Source organism: Panthera tigris, chromosome X (genome assembly GCF_018350195.1).
Source record: "Panthera tigris isolate Pti1 chromosome X, P.tigris_Pti1_mat1.1, whole genome shotgun sequence".
Taxonomy (NCBI): domain Eukaryota; kingdom Metazoa; phylum Chordata; class Mammalia; order Carnivora; family Felidae; genus Panthera; species Panthera tigris.
Genome location: NC_056677.1, coordinates 87,186,472 through 87,204,162, shown reverse-complemented (window position 1 = coordinate 87,204,162; position 17,691 = coordinate 87,186,472). Strand labels below are relative to the sequence as shown.

Sequence of the window (17,691 nt, the reverse complement as noted above, 5' to 3'; positions counted from 1 at the left end):
ATGCCCTTCCTCAAGTTGAAGATGTTCCCATCTATTCCTATTTTTTTGAGACTTTTACCATAATTGGGTATTGAATTTTGTAAATGCTTTTTCTTCATTAGTTGATACGGTCATGTGGATCACATTGATTTTTCAAATATTATACCAACTTTGCATCCTTGGGATAAATCCCACTTGGTCGTGGTCTATAATCCTTTCATATATTGCTGAATTCTATTTGTTTATATTTTGTTTGATTTTTTTCGATTCGTTCATATTCATAAGAGAACGTGATGTGCAGTTTTCTTTTTTCGTATCGTCTGTCTGGTTTTGGTCAGGGTATGATACTGGCTTTATAAATTAGGTCAGGAAGTGTTTCTCCTGTTTTGTTTTCTGAAAGAAATTCTTCTTTAAATATTTGGTAGAATTCTCCAGTGAAACCATCTGGACCTGGAGATTTGTTTTTTAGGAGTTTTAAAATTATGAATTCCAAATTATCTATTTCTTATTAGTGATTTGTGGTAGTTTGTGTGTTTTCAGTTGGTCTATTTCTTTGAAATTATCAAATTTGTGGGTATAGTATTATTCTTTTGATGTCCACATGGTGTGTCATGATAAGCTGTTTCACTACTGCTATTGGTAATTTGTATCTTCTCTCTGTTTTCATTTTCAATCTCTTTTTAAAAAAAGATTATTTATTTATAGAGAGAGCACAAGCAGGGGGAGGAACAGAGAGAGAGAATCCCAGGCAGGCCCCAAGCTGTCAATGCGGAGCCTGATGCAGGATTCAAACTCAAAAACTGTGAGATCATGACCTGAGCTGAAATCAAGAGTCAGATGCTTAATCGACTGAAGTACCCAGGTGCCCCTTTTTTTTTAATCTTAGTAGAGGTTTGTTAATTTTATTGATGTTTCAGGAATCAACTCTGTGTCATTGATTTTTTTTTTTCTATTTTTGTTTTCTATTTCACTGATTTTTGCTCTTTATTATTTTCTTCTGTTTGCTTTGGGTTTATTTTGCTCTTTTAGTAGGTTTTCAGGTGGGAACATGGATGATTGATTAGAAACTTTTCTTCTGATTTTAATTTTTAAAATTGAAATATAATTGACATATTAGTTTCAGGTATACAATATAATGATTCGCTATTTGTATATATAGTGAAATGATCACCACAATAAGTCTAATTAAATTAACATCCATCACCATACACAGTTATAATTTTTTTTCTTGTGATGAGAACTTTAAAGATTTACTCTCTTAGCAACTTTCAAATATACAATACAGTATTAACTACAGTCACCATGCCGTACATCTTCTTTTCTAATGTGTACATTTACTGCTATAAATTTCCCTGCTAGCACTACTTTAACTACATCCTACGAATTTTGGTAGGGTGTATTTTCATTTTCATTTACTTTGGTGTAATTCTTATTTTTGTTGAGACTTCCTCTTTGGCCCATGAGTTATTTCAGTATGTGTTTAGTTTACAAATGTTTGGACGTTTTCCTGTTGTTTTTCTGTTTTTGATTTCTGGTCCCTTTCCATTGTAGTTGGAGAATATACTGTATCATTTTTATTATTTTGAATTAGTTGAAGTTTGTTTTATGGCCCCGTACAAAATCTATCTTGGTAGATGTTCCAGGGGCACTTGAAAAGAACGTGTATTCTGTTTTGTTGGGCGAAGTGTTCTATAAAGGACAATTGGATTTTGATGGTTAATGGTTTTGATGAGTTCTGTATCCTTGCTGATTTTATGTCTAGTTGTTCTATCAATTGGTAAGAGAGGGGTGTGTCTTTAACTGGAATAGTGGATTTGTTTATTTCTTCTTTCACTTTTATCAGTTTTTGATTCACATATTTTGAAGCTCTGTTGTTAGTACATATACATACTATTGCTAAGACTTATTGGGGGATTGGCTCTTTATGTAACATCATTATGTAATTATGCCCTTCTGGTAATTTTTTTCCTCTGAAGTCTACTTTATCTGATAATAATATATACATTTCTACTTATTGTTGTATAGTATCTTTTTTCCATCTTTTTATTCTCAACCTGCCTCTATCATTATTTTTGAAGTGAGCTTCTTATAGACAACATACAGGTCGGTCATGGTTTTTTAATACCCTCTGTCAGTCTCACTTTTAATCAGCTTATTTAGACCGTTTACATTTTCCATAATTATTGCTATGTTAGGTCTTAAGTCTGCCATTTTATTTTTTGTTTTGTTTGTATTTTTCATTCTCCTGTTTTCTGTTTCCTGCCTTCCTATTGATTACTTGAACATGTAGAATTCCATTTCGGTTTAAGTATTTTTTTAATGTTTTATTTTATTTTTGAGAGAGAGAGAGAGAACGAACATGAGCAGGGGAGTGGTGGAGAGAGAGGGAGACACAAAATCCAAGGCAATCTCCAGGCTCTGAGCTGTCAGCACAGAGGCTGACATGGGGCTCGAACTCATGGACCGTGAGATCATGACCTGAGCTGAATTGGGACACTGAACTAACTGAGCCACCCAGGCACCCCAACTATAGTATTTTTTTTTAACGTTTATTTATTTTTGAGACAGAGACAGAGCATGAACAGGGGAGGGGCAGAGAGAGACGGAGACACAAAATCTGAAACAGGCTCCAGGCTCTGAGCTGTCAGCACAGAGCCCGACGCGGGGCTCGAACTCACGGACCGTGAGATCATGACCTGAGCCGAAGTCGGACGCTTAACCGACCGAGCCACCCAGGCGCCCCTATAGTATTTTTGAGAGTTCCTCTTTGTATAGATTTTTTAGTGGTTGCTCTAGGTAGTACATATATATGTATAATAGTCTGTTATTTTACCTGTTCAAGGTATAGAAACCTTTCTCCCTGTATGTCCCTTAACCCACCCCTATTTGTAATGTAATTGTCTTAAATTATTCTATCTACATACTTTTAGAACCACATCAGGCCGGGTTATAATTATTAACCATCAAACATAATTTTTAAAACTTACAACAAACAGGAAAACCAATTGTATTTGCCCATATTTTTGCTCTATTTGTTGTTTCTTCCTTCCTGAAGTTCCAAGATTCCTTCTGTTGTCATTTCCTTTCTGTTTAGAGGACTTCTGTAGCTGTTCATTTAAGGTGGTCTGTTGGCAACAAATTCTCTTGAGTTTTCCTCTTAATATCTTCATTTCCTATTCATTCCTGGAGGATATTTTCACTAGCTGTAGGATTGGATTCTGGGTTGGCAGTTCTTTTCTTTCAGCACTTGAAAAATACAGTTATACTTCCCTCTTGCCTCCATGGTTTCTGATGAGAAATCTATCATTTAAATAGGTTTCCCCCTATAAATTAGATGCTGTTTTTCTCTTGCTGCTTTAAAGACTTTTTTTTTGTCTTTAGTTTTCCGAAGTGTAGTGATTTTATATGTCTTGGTGTAGACTTCTATCGTCCTAGCCTCCATTTCACTGGTTCCTGTCTCTGCTCTCAAATCCTTCCGCTTAAGTTTGCGTTTTGGTTATTGTCTTTTTCAGTTCTCAATTTTCCGTTCAGTTCTTTATATCTTCTTTTTATTTGTTGAGGTTTTACTTTCATTTCTTTTTCTTTTCTTTCTCTTGGGTAAGGCTATTTTTTCTCATGTTTCAAGTGTGTTTATAATTTCTTGTTGATGCATTTTTATCATGGATGCTTTCAAATCTTTGATCATTAATTCTAACGTTTCTGTCATCTTGCCAATGTCATTTTTCATTCAGTTTGAGACCTTCCTCATTCTTGGTAGGATGGGTGTTTAATTGAAACCTGGACATTTTCATATTATGTTATGAGACATTGAATCTGATTTAAGACTTTTCTTTTTCTTTGCTTTAGCTGGTTTTATTTGACATTGCTCTAACAGGGGAATAGAGGGGTGCTGCTTCGTTACCATAAGGTGGGAGTAAAACTTCATTTTCCCTGTTGGTCTCCATTGCTGCCCAAGGCAGGGGTCTCCTAATTACTGGTGGGCAATGGTGGAACATCCTGCCATGTCACTGTGAGGATAGGGTTCACAAACTGCTGGCAGAGATGAAGAACCTGGCTCCCTACTTGACCTTCTCTGATACCGTTCTGGCACAGCTATTGGGACACCTCATTACAGTCTCACGTGGGTAGAAGTTTAGGCTCCTCACTTAGTGTTTGCTAGGATAGGTAGGAAGTAGGGCCACAGTTTTTTGTGTGGCGTTTGGTTATACTAGAGTGGTTATTGTCTAAAAGATTTCTGTCTTATTAGTCTGCCCCTTTCCTTGTCTTTTGTCTACAGAGCAGGCTTTTATTGGGGCTTTTATGTGGGGAGTGGGGAGTGGTCTATATCCATTGGTATTTCTGGGCTGCTAGCCTATTCAACTCCAAGCCTGGGAAATACAAGGCAAAAAGAAAACCTGTGGAACTCACCATCATATCATTCCTTGGGTCTCAGGATCCTTTTCTGGTTTGCCTTCTTCTCACCACTTTTTAGGGTCTTCTTATGTTTGTTTTATATATAATATTTAGTTGAATAAGTGGTTTTTACTTGAGTAAGGAAAAGGACCTGCATCCCATTTTCCTGGAAAGGAAGTCCCAAAGAATTTAATTTGTATATTGCCACATCTCTTATTCTTCTGAGTTCCTCTCTCTGGACAAATAGGCCTTTTCCGTCTCAAGATCCTTAAATTTTGTAGTTTTATTACAGTTTATATTTTTAGGAATCTTATTTTTTTTCTAAGTGATTAGTGAGTTCAACCATTATATTTCATTAAATAGCCATTCTTTTCCTATTGATTTGAGATGCTGACTTCCACATACAGCAAATTATTATATATGATTAGTTCTGCTTCTGGACTTCCTATTATGTTCTATTGATTTGCCCTTTATTGTTCTAATATCACCATTTTAGTTATTGTAGCAGGCCCTGCTATCTTGTAGCATAAGTCTACCTTTCCCAATTCTGTTGAAAACATTCTTGGCTATTTTCTATGGCCAACAACTGGTTAAAATAGTTGGCATTTTCTTATGTTTCTTAAATATCAAGGAATTAAGGCTGGTTTGGGTATCCTTATAGCACTGGATGGAGAAAATTATATTGAACCCTTCCTCTAGTCCAGTGGTTCTCAGCTGGAGATGACTTGTCCCCTCTCCTAGGGGATATTTGGCAATGCCTGAAGACATTTTTGGTTGTTGAGACTGGGGAGGTACTACTGGCACCTAGTGGGTAGAGCCCAGGGATGCTGCTTTTGACCTTGATTGACCTTGAAAATAAAAGAGCCAGTTATTTTGCTAGCAAAATGGGTTTGTTTGAATAGAGGAGGAATTGCAATTTGGGACAAGCAGGCTACAGCAAAACCATAGGCAAGTCTGGAGAACAAAGGAGAAAAAAGCTCTTTTAGAGAAAAGGGGGGAGTTGGGAGGGACTGTTGTAAACAAGAAGTCCACTGAAGTAAATTGCGTGTTTGAAGTGTAGTGGCTTTTCTTTGGCTGTGTTGTGACAGTCTCTCATTGGCTGGGCTGTTGCCAAGCAAGGAGAAGATCTTCCTTCTGCTGGCTTAGTAAAACAGTCTTTTTCCTATTGGGCCTACAAAGGGCTGCGAGTGGTATGGTGTGAGAGCTCCCTCTTCTGGCCTCCCAACCCCATTTTAAATGAGGTTTCCTTTATTCAGAGTCACACTGCAAAATATCCTGCAGTGCACATAAAAGAAAATCTCGTGTCCCCTACACTCAACACTTCTGACACCAAATATGGGGGGGGGGGTTCTTCCCACACCAACGAATTCTCCAACTCTCTGGACACCAGCTGGGTTCCCTACATTCAGTTATGATACTCATTACCTGGAGTTATCACAGATCAAATATTTCAAGGGCTCAGTCCCACGGAATTGACCACTACCTCAGATTCCAATTGTGAGTCCTAGGTTGTCACGTGTATTTCTGACCTACTGCCTAGAAGTTGGAGATTCCCATGACTCCCTCCTTGGGTTGATAATTTGCTAGAACAGCTCACAGAACACTGGAAAACACTTTACTTACAGTTACTGGTTTATTATAAATGATACAACATAGGAAATAGGGGAAGGAATGGGGGCGCGGCCCAGATCTTCCTTGTCTTCTCCAGGTGTTGTCACCCTTTTAGCAACCTCCATGTGTTCACTAACTTGGAATATCTCCATACCCCTTCATTTAGGGTTTCAATGGAAGTTCTATTATGTAGGCGTGATTGATTCAATTATCAGCCAATGATGATTGAACTCCATCTTCAGCCCCTCCCATTTCCGGAGGTGAGAAGGTGGGGTAAAAGTTCTAACGCTGCAGTCAGTTGGTCGGTTTCTCTGGCAACCAGCTGCTCATCATTCAGGGCTCTTTAAAGTTCACCTTATTAAGGGACACCTGGGTGGTTCAGTTGCTTTAGCATCTGACTTCAGCTCAGGTCATGATCTCAGAGTTCGTGGGTCCCAGCCCAGCGTCGGGCTCTGTGCTGACAACTCAGAGCCTGGATCCTGCTTCCGATTCTGTGTCTCCCTCTCTTTCTGCTCCTCCCCCACTCACACTTTGTCTCTCTCAAAAATAAATAAACATTAAAAAATAAAAATAAAATAAAATAAAGTTCACCTCATTAATGTAAATCAAGTGTAGTTGTATAGGCCTGGTAATAAATAACCAGGGGGTCCTTTCACCTATATTACTTCTGGAGCTATTTCATGAACTGGGGACAAAAACCAAATATTATAACGAAAGATGTTTCTATCACTTTCATCACTTAGGAAATTACAAGGGTTTTAGGATCTGTCCAGGAAAGGGGACACAGACCAAATGTACATTTTTTTAAAAAATGTTTATTTAATTTATTTTGAGAGAGCACGCGAGCGGGGGTAGGGGTGGGGGATGGGGGATGCAGCACAGAGAGAGGAAGAGAGAGAGAATCCCAAGCAGGCTCAGCGCTGTCAGCACAGAGCCTGATGCAGGGCTGGAACCAACAGATCATGACCTGAGCTGAAATCGAGAGTTGGATGCTCAACCAACAGAGCCACCCAGGCACCTCTGTACATTTCTTATTATATCTCAGCATGGGCTAGTATTCCACAATGAAGAATTACCTGGCCCCAAATGTCAGTGATGCCACGTTGAAAAACCCTGCTCTAGTTCTATGATTAGGAAAATAAGACTGTCTCTTAAATCCTTTTTTATTTAAGAGTAGGACTCCTATAACTTAAAAGCAAATCATATTAGACGGTATTTTCTTCCTTAGTTACCTCTGGGTATGTGATTTAAGGTCAGGCCCTGAAATTATGCCAGTACCTGAGACAAAAGATTAGGATTTTAAAATATTGGCATATATCAAGTGCAATTTAAATTAGTACTAGTGAAGAAGTTTCAGTAATATGTCCAGGTGTAAATACAAAACTCAATAGTGTTCCCATGTTTAAGCAATAGTAGTTGGGAAATACATATAATGGGAAAAGGTCCCATTAACAATTTCAACCAAAAATTCAAAATGCCCAGCAATAAACATTTGAAATGTGCATTACCTATTTGAAGATAACTCCAAAATTCTACTGAGGAATATAATAGAAGACATGAATAAGTGAAGAGACCCACTGAATGCACAGACTCGATATATAAAAATGTCATGTATCTCCAAATTAACCTACGCATTTAATGTAATTCTTATAAAACCACAATGGGAATTGTTAAAAAACAAAACTCAACCGAGTAAAATTTGAAGAGGTAATTGGCATTTTAAGCGATTCATGAATTGGGCAACATCCCATCTAGCAAGTAGAGAGATTTTTCACGAAATTCTACAAAATGGAAGGTTTTTATGGGAAGGAGGGTGGGGCAAGAAGTTATTAGCAAAAGAAAAGAGAGGATTGTTTCTGGCTGCGTGTGTGTCTTTCGGCTGCAAGGGAACAGCAGGGTTTTTTTGTTTGTTTGTTTGTTTTTTATCCTGCAGATTACCTCCCTAGTACTGATCAGGAAATTTCAGATTGATTTTTAAAAGGTCACCTTTCTGGAATAGGTTGAAACTATAATGATGTTGTGGTTTCCTGTGGTGGGGGACAAATGACTCCCAAATTGGGCTTTTTTAAAATAGAAATTTGGAGGGAGGGAAAGGAAAGAGGGACTTGACTAGAGTCTAAAGTTTAAATGGGGGAATAAATGCATGAGACTAGTCAAGTCTTTTGTTTTTTAAGGAAAAGTAATGATGGAGTACTTGTAGGAAAATACATGAAAATGTATGTTAAGTTTATTATCTTCCTGTAAATTTAAAACATTGTGTAATATAAAAGCACATGACTTCTAGTGCTATAATTGAAATTTTCTTGTGGAACAGTGATAGAAAAATTAGTGAAAAATTTTAAAGTATAGAAATAAATCTGGGTGTATGAAGACATTTTCAAATCTGTGGGGAGAGAGGATGGGGTAGTGAGTAAATGAATTGCAGTACCTGACTAGCCAGGTGATTTGGGGGATTTTTTGCCTAAAAAGATTGTTGAAAAGAAAACCACAGGTCCAAAATGGTGTCACTTAGGTTAAGACCCCAAATCAATAAGCCAGGGCTTAATACCTAATCTAACTGCTGTTTCAACCTCCCCCAGAAATATTAAGTCTTAACTGGTCAGTCAGGAATTTTCTGATAAGCACTGATGAGGTTATCTGTCACTTGGGCCCTCTACATCCCCCAAAAGAAGATGAGGTCATCTGCATAATAAGATCCCCTGCAATTCCCCCTAAAAGAAGGTGATCCTGCCTGAAACAATTCTTTCTTTTCTTTTGCTTATAACTTTCTTGACACACCCTTCTTGGTATAAAAAACAAAAAAATTATTTTGTATAATTCCCACGAGCTAGATGAGATACTGCCTGATTCATGAATCATTTAATAAAGTCAGTTAGATCTTCAGATTTACTCTGTTGAATTTTGTTGTTGGTTTTTTTTTTTTAACAAGATCAACCAAAAGAAATACTAGGTGAATTAAAGGTAGAAAATGAAATCAGAAACATTTAAAAAACGCAGATATAAATATGACAATATGTGTTATGCCCAGAATTCGTGATCCCCAAAGACCACCAGGGAGCCGAGTCCGATGCAAAAGCAAAAGAGCCTTTATTCGAGCTAGCTCGAGCTCAATCCCCTACCTGTACCGACGCGGCGGTGAGATACCGGGGAGAGAGAGCGAGTTTCAAAAGCACAAAGGTTTTATACGGGTCTAGGGGCAGTTGGTAATGGCTGTGGCCTCAGCTGATTGGCTGGGGAAGGGTCGGAGTCCTGTTACGCAGGTCGCTGGGCGTGTTTTGATCAGGAAGTTTGAATGGGTGAGCGGATGAGCGGGAGGTTACTCAAGGGGAGGAGGCGTGGTCTGAGGTTTCTGCGATTTTCCCGGAAAAGGGGCCATGTCGGGGACATAGTCACTCAAGGTGGAGGACACAGAACAAGATGGAGTCGGCCGGCGTAGGCCCGCCCCTTCATATGTAAACAGTATTTCTTGGGTTGGGGAAAGGACTTTTATTTATGTATAATTTAAAAATATGTAGTATGTTCAGGCAAATGGTTCAAAAAGAAGACTATAAATAGTCGCCCATCTACCCTGTATTACCCCCACCTCCTCTACTCCCTGGATTCAGCTGACCACTGTAATTGTATATATCCTTTCAGAATTTATTCATGGATTTGCTAGCAAATAAACAAATATATTCTTAGCCCTCTACCTTTATTTTTTCTACATAAATGATAGTATACACAGTGTTCTATGCCTTCCTTTTTAAACTTATAAACTTTATACACTTACTTTAAACATTTTGGGGATCTTTTCACATCAATCAGTGTATGGATAGCTCCCTCAGTATTTTTTTTAAGTTTTTGTTTATTTATTTTGAGAGAGAGAGTGCACATGCACACGTTGGGGAGGGGCAGAGAGAGAGAGAGAGAGAGAGAGAGAGAGAGAGAGAATCGCAAGCAGATTCTTTGCTGTCAGTACAGAGCCTGACGTGGGGCTCAAACTCACAAACCATGAGATCAGGACCTGAGCCTAAACCAAGAAGCAGATGCTTAACTGACTGAGGGTGCTCCTCTCTCAGTATTTTTTGTAGCATCATAGAATTCCATGGTCTAGATGTGCTATAATTTATTTAGTCCCTTGCTGATGGGCATATAGGTTGTTTCTTCATTTGCTAATACAGTGGATGAAATGGCTATCACTTTACATGTCATTTTACAGGTGTGCAAGTACATCTTTGCAGATAAATTTTGAGAAGTATTATTGGTTCAAAAGATAGATTCATTTGGAATTTTCAAAACATTGGCCACTTGTTGGGGCGCCTGGGTGGCTCAGTTGGTTAGGCATCCAACTTTGGCTTGGGTCATGATCTCATGGTTTGTGAGTTCGAGCCTCACGTGGGGCTCTGTGCTGACAGCTCACAGCCTTGAGCCTGCTTCGGGTTCTATGTTTCTCTCTCTCTCTGCCCCTCCCTTGCTTGCACTCTGTCTCTCTGTGTCTCTCAAAAATAAATAAACATTTAAAAAAATTAAAAAAACAAAAACACAAAAAAATTGACCGATTGTTTTCCATAGGGGTTATACCAATTTACACCCCCATTAGGAACCTCAGAGCCTGCTTGTTTGTCCACAGTGTCCTTAACAGAGTGTATTACTAGGTTTTTTTTTTTAATTTCTTCCCATCTGTCTGGTGAAATTGTTCTCAATAGTTATAATTTGTGATTTTCTCCTAAAAATGAGGTTGATGGGGCACCTGGGTGGCTCAGTCAGTTGAGCATCCAGCTTCGGCTCGGGTCATGATCTCACGGTTTGTGAGTTCCTTCAAGCCCGGTGTCGGGCTCTGTGATAACAGCTCAGAGCCTGGAGCCTGTTTCAGATTCTGTGTCTCCCTCTCTCTCTGCTCCTCCCCTGCTCATGCTCTGCCTCTCTCTCTCTCTTTCTTTCAAAAATAAATAAACATTGAAAAAATAAAAAATAAAAGTGAGGTTGAACACCTTTTATATGTTTAAGAGGGAAAGCCTTTTGAAACATAATATGGAGATATAAACCATAAAGGAAAAAACATGATGGAAATATTTGAATACATAAAAAACAAAAACAAAATCAAGAAACAAATGACAAACTGGGGCTGGGAAATTATTGCAACACTTGACTAAATAGCCTTGATACACACTTCAATAATAAGACAATAGTCTTAATGAGAAAATGAGTAGATGACATGAATGGGCAATTTCAAATGAGGAAATTAAAGTAGCCATTAAGCTCATAATAAAAATTTAGCCTCACCTGTTGGTAATGAATTATAAATATTAAAACTCCTTTGCTGTAAAATTGATCATCTCTTTAAAAGTATACTATATGCGTGCTTCTTCTAAATGAAACATGGGGGGGCGCCTGGTTGGCTCAGTCGGTTAAGCGGCCGACTTCGGCTCAGGTCATGATCTCGCGGTCCGGGAATTCGAGCCCCGCGTCGGGCTCTGTGCTGACAGCTCAGAGCCTGGAGCCTGCTTCAGATTCTGTGTCTCCCTCTCTCTGACCCTCCCCGTTCATGCTCTGTCTCTCTCTGTCTCAAAAATAAGTAAACGTTAAAAAAAATTTTTTTAAATGAAACATGGGGATTTTCCACAGTACACATTTTAAATAGTCAAAGGTATGTGGTAATGTTCCCAATTCCTCCCCAGCATCTCCCTGTCCTCTTCACCCTCAAAGGTGCTAGATCTTTTGGATAGCAGGATCTTATGCTATATATTGCCATGAGTTGCTCAACAGTTGGATGTAGGCAACAACAGACTCAAGTACAGTTACTTATTGAGTACTTTCTCCTTTTGAAGAGGAAATAGAATGTGTGTAATTGTATATTGGAATCTGGAAAAAGTGAGTTCAGTTCAGCAGAAGCGTTAATTGAGCACTTACTACAATGTGCCATGTACAATGATCTAGAATGAGGATGAAAAAGATAAAACTTTGTTTTTGGTTAACCAGTGAATTTCATTTGTGTCTTTATGTACTTAATTTCTTTAGCTTTATTTTTTCTTAATTTTTTTAATGTTTATTATACTTGAGAGAGAGAGAGAGACAGAGAGCAAGCAGGGGAAGGGCAGAGAGAGAGAAGCAGGCTCCAGGCTCTGAGCTGCCTGCCAGCACAGAGCCCGATCGATGCAGGGCTCGAACTCACAGACTGCAAGATCATGACCTGAGCTGAAGTCGGCCACTTAACTGACTGAGCCACCAGGCGCCCTAGCTTTATTTTTTATATACTTTTTTATCTGAAATTTTATTTTATTTATTTTTATTTGAAATTTTAAAGCAAGAGGCAGGTAATCTGTTTTCTGAAACTATCCCAGACTTTTTTATTATTTTTTCACAGTTTTATTATTATGTAATTCACATGCTGTGTAATTTACCCATTTAAAATGTACAATTGATTACTTTTTTGTATATTTACTGCGTTGTGCAGTCATTACCACAGTTTTAGAATATTTTCATCACCCTTTAAAGAAACTATATACCCATGAGCAGACGCTATCCATTCCTCCCTTCTGCCAGTCCCTGACAACCACTAATCTGCTTTCTGGCTCTAGATTCCCCTATTCTGGACATTTCATACAAAAGCAATCATAAAATATGTGATCTTTTGCGATTAGCTTCTTTTACTCAGCATAAATTTTTAAGGGCTCATCCATGTTTTAGCATATATCAGTGCTCCTTTTCCTTTTTATGGCCAAATAAAATTCCATTGTATGGATTTACCATATTTTATTCATCCATTCATCAGTTGATGTTCATTTGTGTTGTTTCCACATTTTGCCAATTATGAAAAATGCTGCTATGAACATTCACATACATGTTTTTGTGTGGATATATGTTTTCATTTCTTTTGTGTAGATACCTAGGAATGGAATTACTAGGTCATATGGTAAGTCTATGCTTAACACATTGAAGAAGTGTGAGGCAGCTTTCCAGAGTGGCTGTACCATTTTACATCCCCACCAGCATTGTATAAGGTTTCCAATTTCTCCTCATCCTCACCGACACTTGATTTTATCTGACTTTTTGATTTATAGCCATTTTAGTCCATTTGAAGTGGAATCTTATTGTGGTTTTGATTTTCAATACCCCAATGACTAATGACAGTGAATTTGTTTTCATGTGTTAGATGGCCATTTGGATCAGCAACTTTGCATCTTTCTGACCATTCTTTTGTAGTCACATCTCCCACTGCCCACAGCCTGGAAATAATCTCTATTTTTAAGGATTTATGTCATTAGATTTTGCTTACCTGGATAATCCAGGATAATCTCCCTATCTCAAGGTACTAAACCTTAATCACGTCTATAAAGACCTTTTTGTCATGTAAGGTAATATGTCTGTAGGCCCTGGGTATTAGGATGTGGCTATGGTTGGGGACCATTTTTCTGTCTACTACATCATCTTAACAATACTAAATCTTCTGATCCACAAACCTGAGATCTTTCCATTTATTTAGGATGTCTTTAATTTCTTACAATGATGTTTTATCTTTTCCTGGGTATAAGTCTTGTACTTCTTTTGTTAGATATGTTCCTAAGTATTTTTTGAGTGATTATAAGTGGAATTGCATTCTTAATTTCATTTGTGGATTGTTCATTGCTAGTATATAGAATTGGAATTCATTTTTCTTTTTTAAAATTTTTTTAATGTTTATTTATTTTTGAGAGAGAGAGACAGAGTGTTAGTGGGGGAGGGCAGAGAGAGAAGGGAGACACTGAATCTGAAACAGGCTGCAGGCTCTGAGCTGTCTGCAGCATAGAGCCTGACATGGGGCTTGAACTCATGAGCCATGAGATCATGACCTGAGCCAAAGTCAGATGCTTAACCGACTGAACCACCCAGGTGCCCCTGTAATTCATTTTTCTATGTTGATCTTGATTCCTGCAGATTTGCTGAACTTGTTTATTGTTCTAATAGATTTTGTTTGTGGCTCCTTTAGAATTTTCTGTAATCATGATCATGTCACCTGTAAATAGATATAGGTCTATTTCTTTTTTTTTTGATCTGGATGCCATTTATTTTGTTTTCTTGCCTAATTGTCCTGGCTAGAACTTCCAATGTATTGTTGGTAAGAGCAGACATCCTTAGTTTGTTCTTCATGATAGTGGGAAAGTATGCAGTCTTTCACCATTAAATATGATACTAGCTGTGGGTTTTTCATGAATGCTCTTTATCATGTTAAAGAAATTCCCTTCTCTTCCTAGTTTGTTGAACCTTGCATCATGAAGCTGTGTTCGGTTTTCTCAAATGCTTTTTCTGCTTCTATTGAGAGGATCCTTTTTTATAGCATAATTGAAGTATAATTCACATATCTTAAAATTCACCCTTTTAAAGTATTAAATTCAACGTTTCTAAAATATATTCATTGAGTGTGCAACCATTACCACTATGTAATTACAGAATATTTTCATCACCCCCCAAACAAACTGGGTACCCATTAGCAGTCAGACCTTATTACCCCCTCCTCCTAGCTCTTGGCATCCACTAGTCTACTTTCTCTCTATGGATTTGCCTATTCTGGACATTTCATATAAATGGAATCATACATTATGTGGCCTTTTGTGTCTGGCTCCTTTCACTTAGGTTACTATTTTCAAGATTCATCCAAGGTGTAGCATGTATGAGTATTAATTCTTCTGATCTCAGGAGGAGGCCTCTTCAACCTTCTCTTTCCCTAGTTACCTCTGGTAAACTAACTAGTCTACAGTCTAAATCTTGGTCTCCTGAAGGTACTTGCTTCCTCTTAATTAAAAATTTTTTTTGAGAGAGAGAATCTTTTGGCTTGAATTTCCTCACATTCTTTTTCAAATAAAGTCAATTCTTTTGGGGATAGCTTGGGAACTCTCTTTTTATGGGCCGCCTTTACCCTTGGCCAGAATCTTTGAAACATTGCTTTGGGCGCTGTGCAGTGACAGTTTCCTCTGATCTTGCTTATCTCTTCAGGTGTGGAAGCTCAGCCCTATAAGTGAGCTGGGGAAAGGCAGTCAGGGTAAGGGTGATGGGGCTCCAATATTCTCAACTTGATGTGCCTGGTGTAGAGCCTCTGCCCTATGAATGAGGGCTGACCTAAGGAAGGGAGTCCCTCAACTCTTGGCTCTACTTGCCAGGAATTTCAGCCCATTAAATCTGCTTCAACCCATTAAATCTGCGTTGGAGGTGATATGCTGGCTGCTTGCCCTCCCCAGTGAAATGCTTTGTCTCTTGTTTGGGAGCCTGGGCCAGTCTTATTGGCAGCTCCTGCCTGGAGTGTGGCTTCCTTCAGGGTGAGGATGGGGATGGAGAAGAAGTGGATTGTGGGTCATATGCCAGACTTTCACTGGTATTACTGAGTCTTAGCAGATTTTCTTGAGTAAATGTTCTTTATTTGCTGTATACCTGTAGGACAATTTCCCGAGATTTCAACATTGTATTTTCTTTTTTACCAGTTATGGTTGTTTCACTGGGGAATATAGGTCCGTAGGACTTCTTATGTTGCAGCTCTGGAGGAGGCTCCCCCTCTTCCATAAAGTGGAATTTCTTTGTTATGATGGTGCTAGAAGACTGGCTGTACTCAGTATTACTAATAAACTATTTTTTTAATCAGGCTGTTATTGTGTTTTATTTTATTAGATTTCAGAGTATCTGATTTTCCTTGCTCTGTTTCAGTTTCTCCATATAAATGAACCTTGTTATAAAACCTTGTTTTGCTTTTTAAAAAATTGCTCAGTGACATATTTTTCTGCTCATGACTTTGATTTTTAGGTTCGGCTTCAGCATCGACTGCTGACGCCACTGCTCGTTCAAGCACCATGCTGTTTACTTCAGTGTCAGATGCTTCTACCTCCACTGTTGCTTCTGGGTTCTCATGTAAGTTACTGGTTGCAGAGAAAAGCCTGGTATTTCGCATCAGGCAACTTCGCTTAATTTGCCAATATAAGCTATGGATCTCTTGCATCTCATAAATTATCATTATGCTTGAACCCATCTGTAACTGCTGATATCAATAGTAGCTTTGCTTAAGAACCCAATTGTCATGGCTTTAGCTGTGAATTTTATGTTAACATGATTATTCCAGCTTAAAGTGATAATTTTAAGCATATAATTCATTAACATTGTAATGTTTTGAAACAACTTCTTGAAGCTAATGGGAATAGTAAGAGTGGGAGTTTTGCCAAGTATGTCTGAAAGAGAAGAAGTCTTATTATCCATGTGAATAAGATAAAATGGGAAATGAATGTTGGAGCTTTGCTATAATGTATTCTTGCAGATAGACCAGTTTTGTGGTCCTTACGCTTTACCTATCAGAAGTGATAGATGACAAAAGGACCAGTTTGCGGTTTTAATTGACACCGTGTGATGTCTTGTGGCTTCTCTCCTTGAAGAGGAACATCTGGATGTGTAGAGCTGAGAAGTGGGATATTAATTATCTTGTAACCCCAACTTCTTTGCTATGTATCTTCCATTAGTACAGTAATAACAAATGTTGAGTAATTCTTTTTTTACAGGTCCATATAAACTGACTCTGCTTTCAAGATATATTCAGTGCCATGACATTTATCATTAGACTTTGTTATTGTAACCCTAGCTGTAATATGCTCTCCATCCCCCACCCCTCTCCCCCACAGCCCTGTTATAGCAAGATTGTCGCCATTCCTAGGAATAAAACTTGCCAGGAAATGCTCATGCCTACTTCAGGGTGAGAAATAGTGGTCTGCCATCCCTATCCTCTTGTGAAGTTGGCATAGGTAAACATTAGTTAAAATTGCTGGTTACCACCTGAGTTGTATTTTCTACCAAGTAGACTTCCACTTTTGAGACATGACTGGGATTCTGGAAGCCTTTTGATATGTGTAAGCAATATCCTTCTCCACTACGATAGATTTTGTGAATAAGACCATGTCTGAGGTTAGAACTTATAGTTGTTGCATGAATTCGATTTTCAATCAGAGACTTGCCCTCTGACCTTTGACAGGCTTGTTTTCATTCCTGTCTTTGATGTCCTTGCCTACAAAATGAAAAGAAAGCTCTACCATAGTGTTTGTAAAATTAACTTTAATGAGGTAAAACTTACATATAAAATTAACCTATTTTAAGCATGCAAATCAGTGATTTTAATAAGATTACTGAATTGTGTAACTACCACTAAAACTGTAATCCAGTTTTAGAACATTTCTATCATCCAAATAAGGTCTCTCAGCCCCAGATAACTAATCTATTTTATGTCTCCATAGATTTGCCTTTTCTGAACATTTGTTATAAATGGATTAGCCACAGGTTTTTGGAGTTTAGCCAAAAGTTTGTAAAGGACACTTCAGATGAAAAAGACCCTATATAAATTACTCAGTGTTTTTAAATTAAGGTGTAATAGGTAATCTTTATGTTCTTTTCTGCAGTTGTTTCCCCAACAACTTCGAATGGAGCATTTGGTGGTTTAACTTTGGGATTTGGATTCAAATTTCCTGGAATGGGTGGAGGAGCTCATACTGTATCTAGTAAGATTTTAGAATTATTGGAGTGTGTGATGTGTTTGGATGCTCATTGGAAGTATGCTGTATAACAAGCAGTAAGTACATTGCATTCTGTAGTTTTTAGTATCATCTGAGTAAGTTTTGATCATTTCATCATAGTATGCAAAAGGTACACCAGTACTGACGATTGCCAAAGTGTAGTGAGACATCTGATACCGATGATACTAGTCCTTTGATATGACCATACTTAAAGCTG

General features: G+C 38.1%; 1 protein-coding gene across 2 annotated transcripts in view; it reads left to right on the top strand.

The window, feature by feature from the left end:
• The window catches only part of NUP62CL (nucleoporin 62 C-terminal like), a 92,388-nt gene that overhangs the window by 18,400 nt on the left and 56,297 nt on the right, over window positions 1–17,691 (top strand). For both annotated transcript variants that reach the window (XM_042975166.1, XM_042975167.1), the window contains exons 2-3: window positions 15,730–15,834; window positions 17,361–17,459. In XM_042975166.1, coding sequence (XP_042831100.1) covers window positions 15,777–15,834; window positions 17,361–17,459 — 157 coding nt within the window. In that variant the 5' untranslated portion in view covers window positions 15,730–15,776. The remainder of the gene's footprint in view (window positions 1–15,729; window positions 15,835–17,360; window positions 17,460–17,691) is intronic.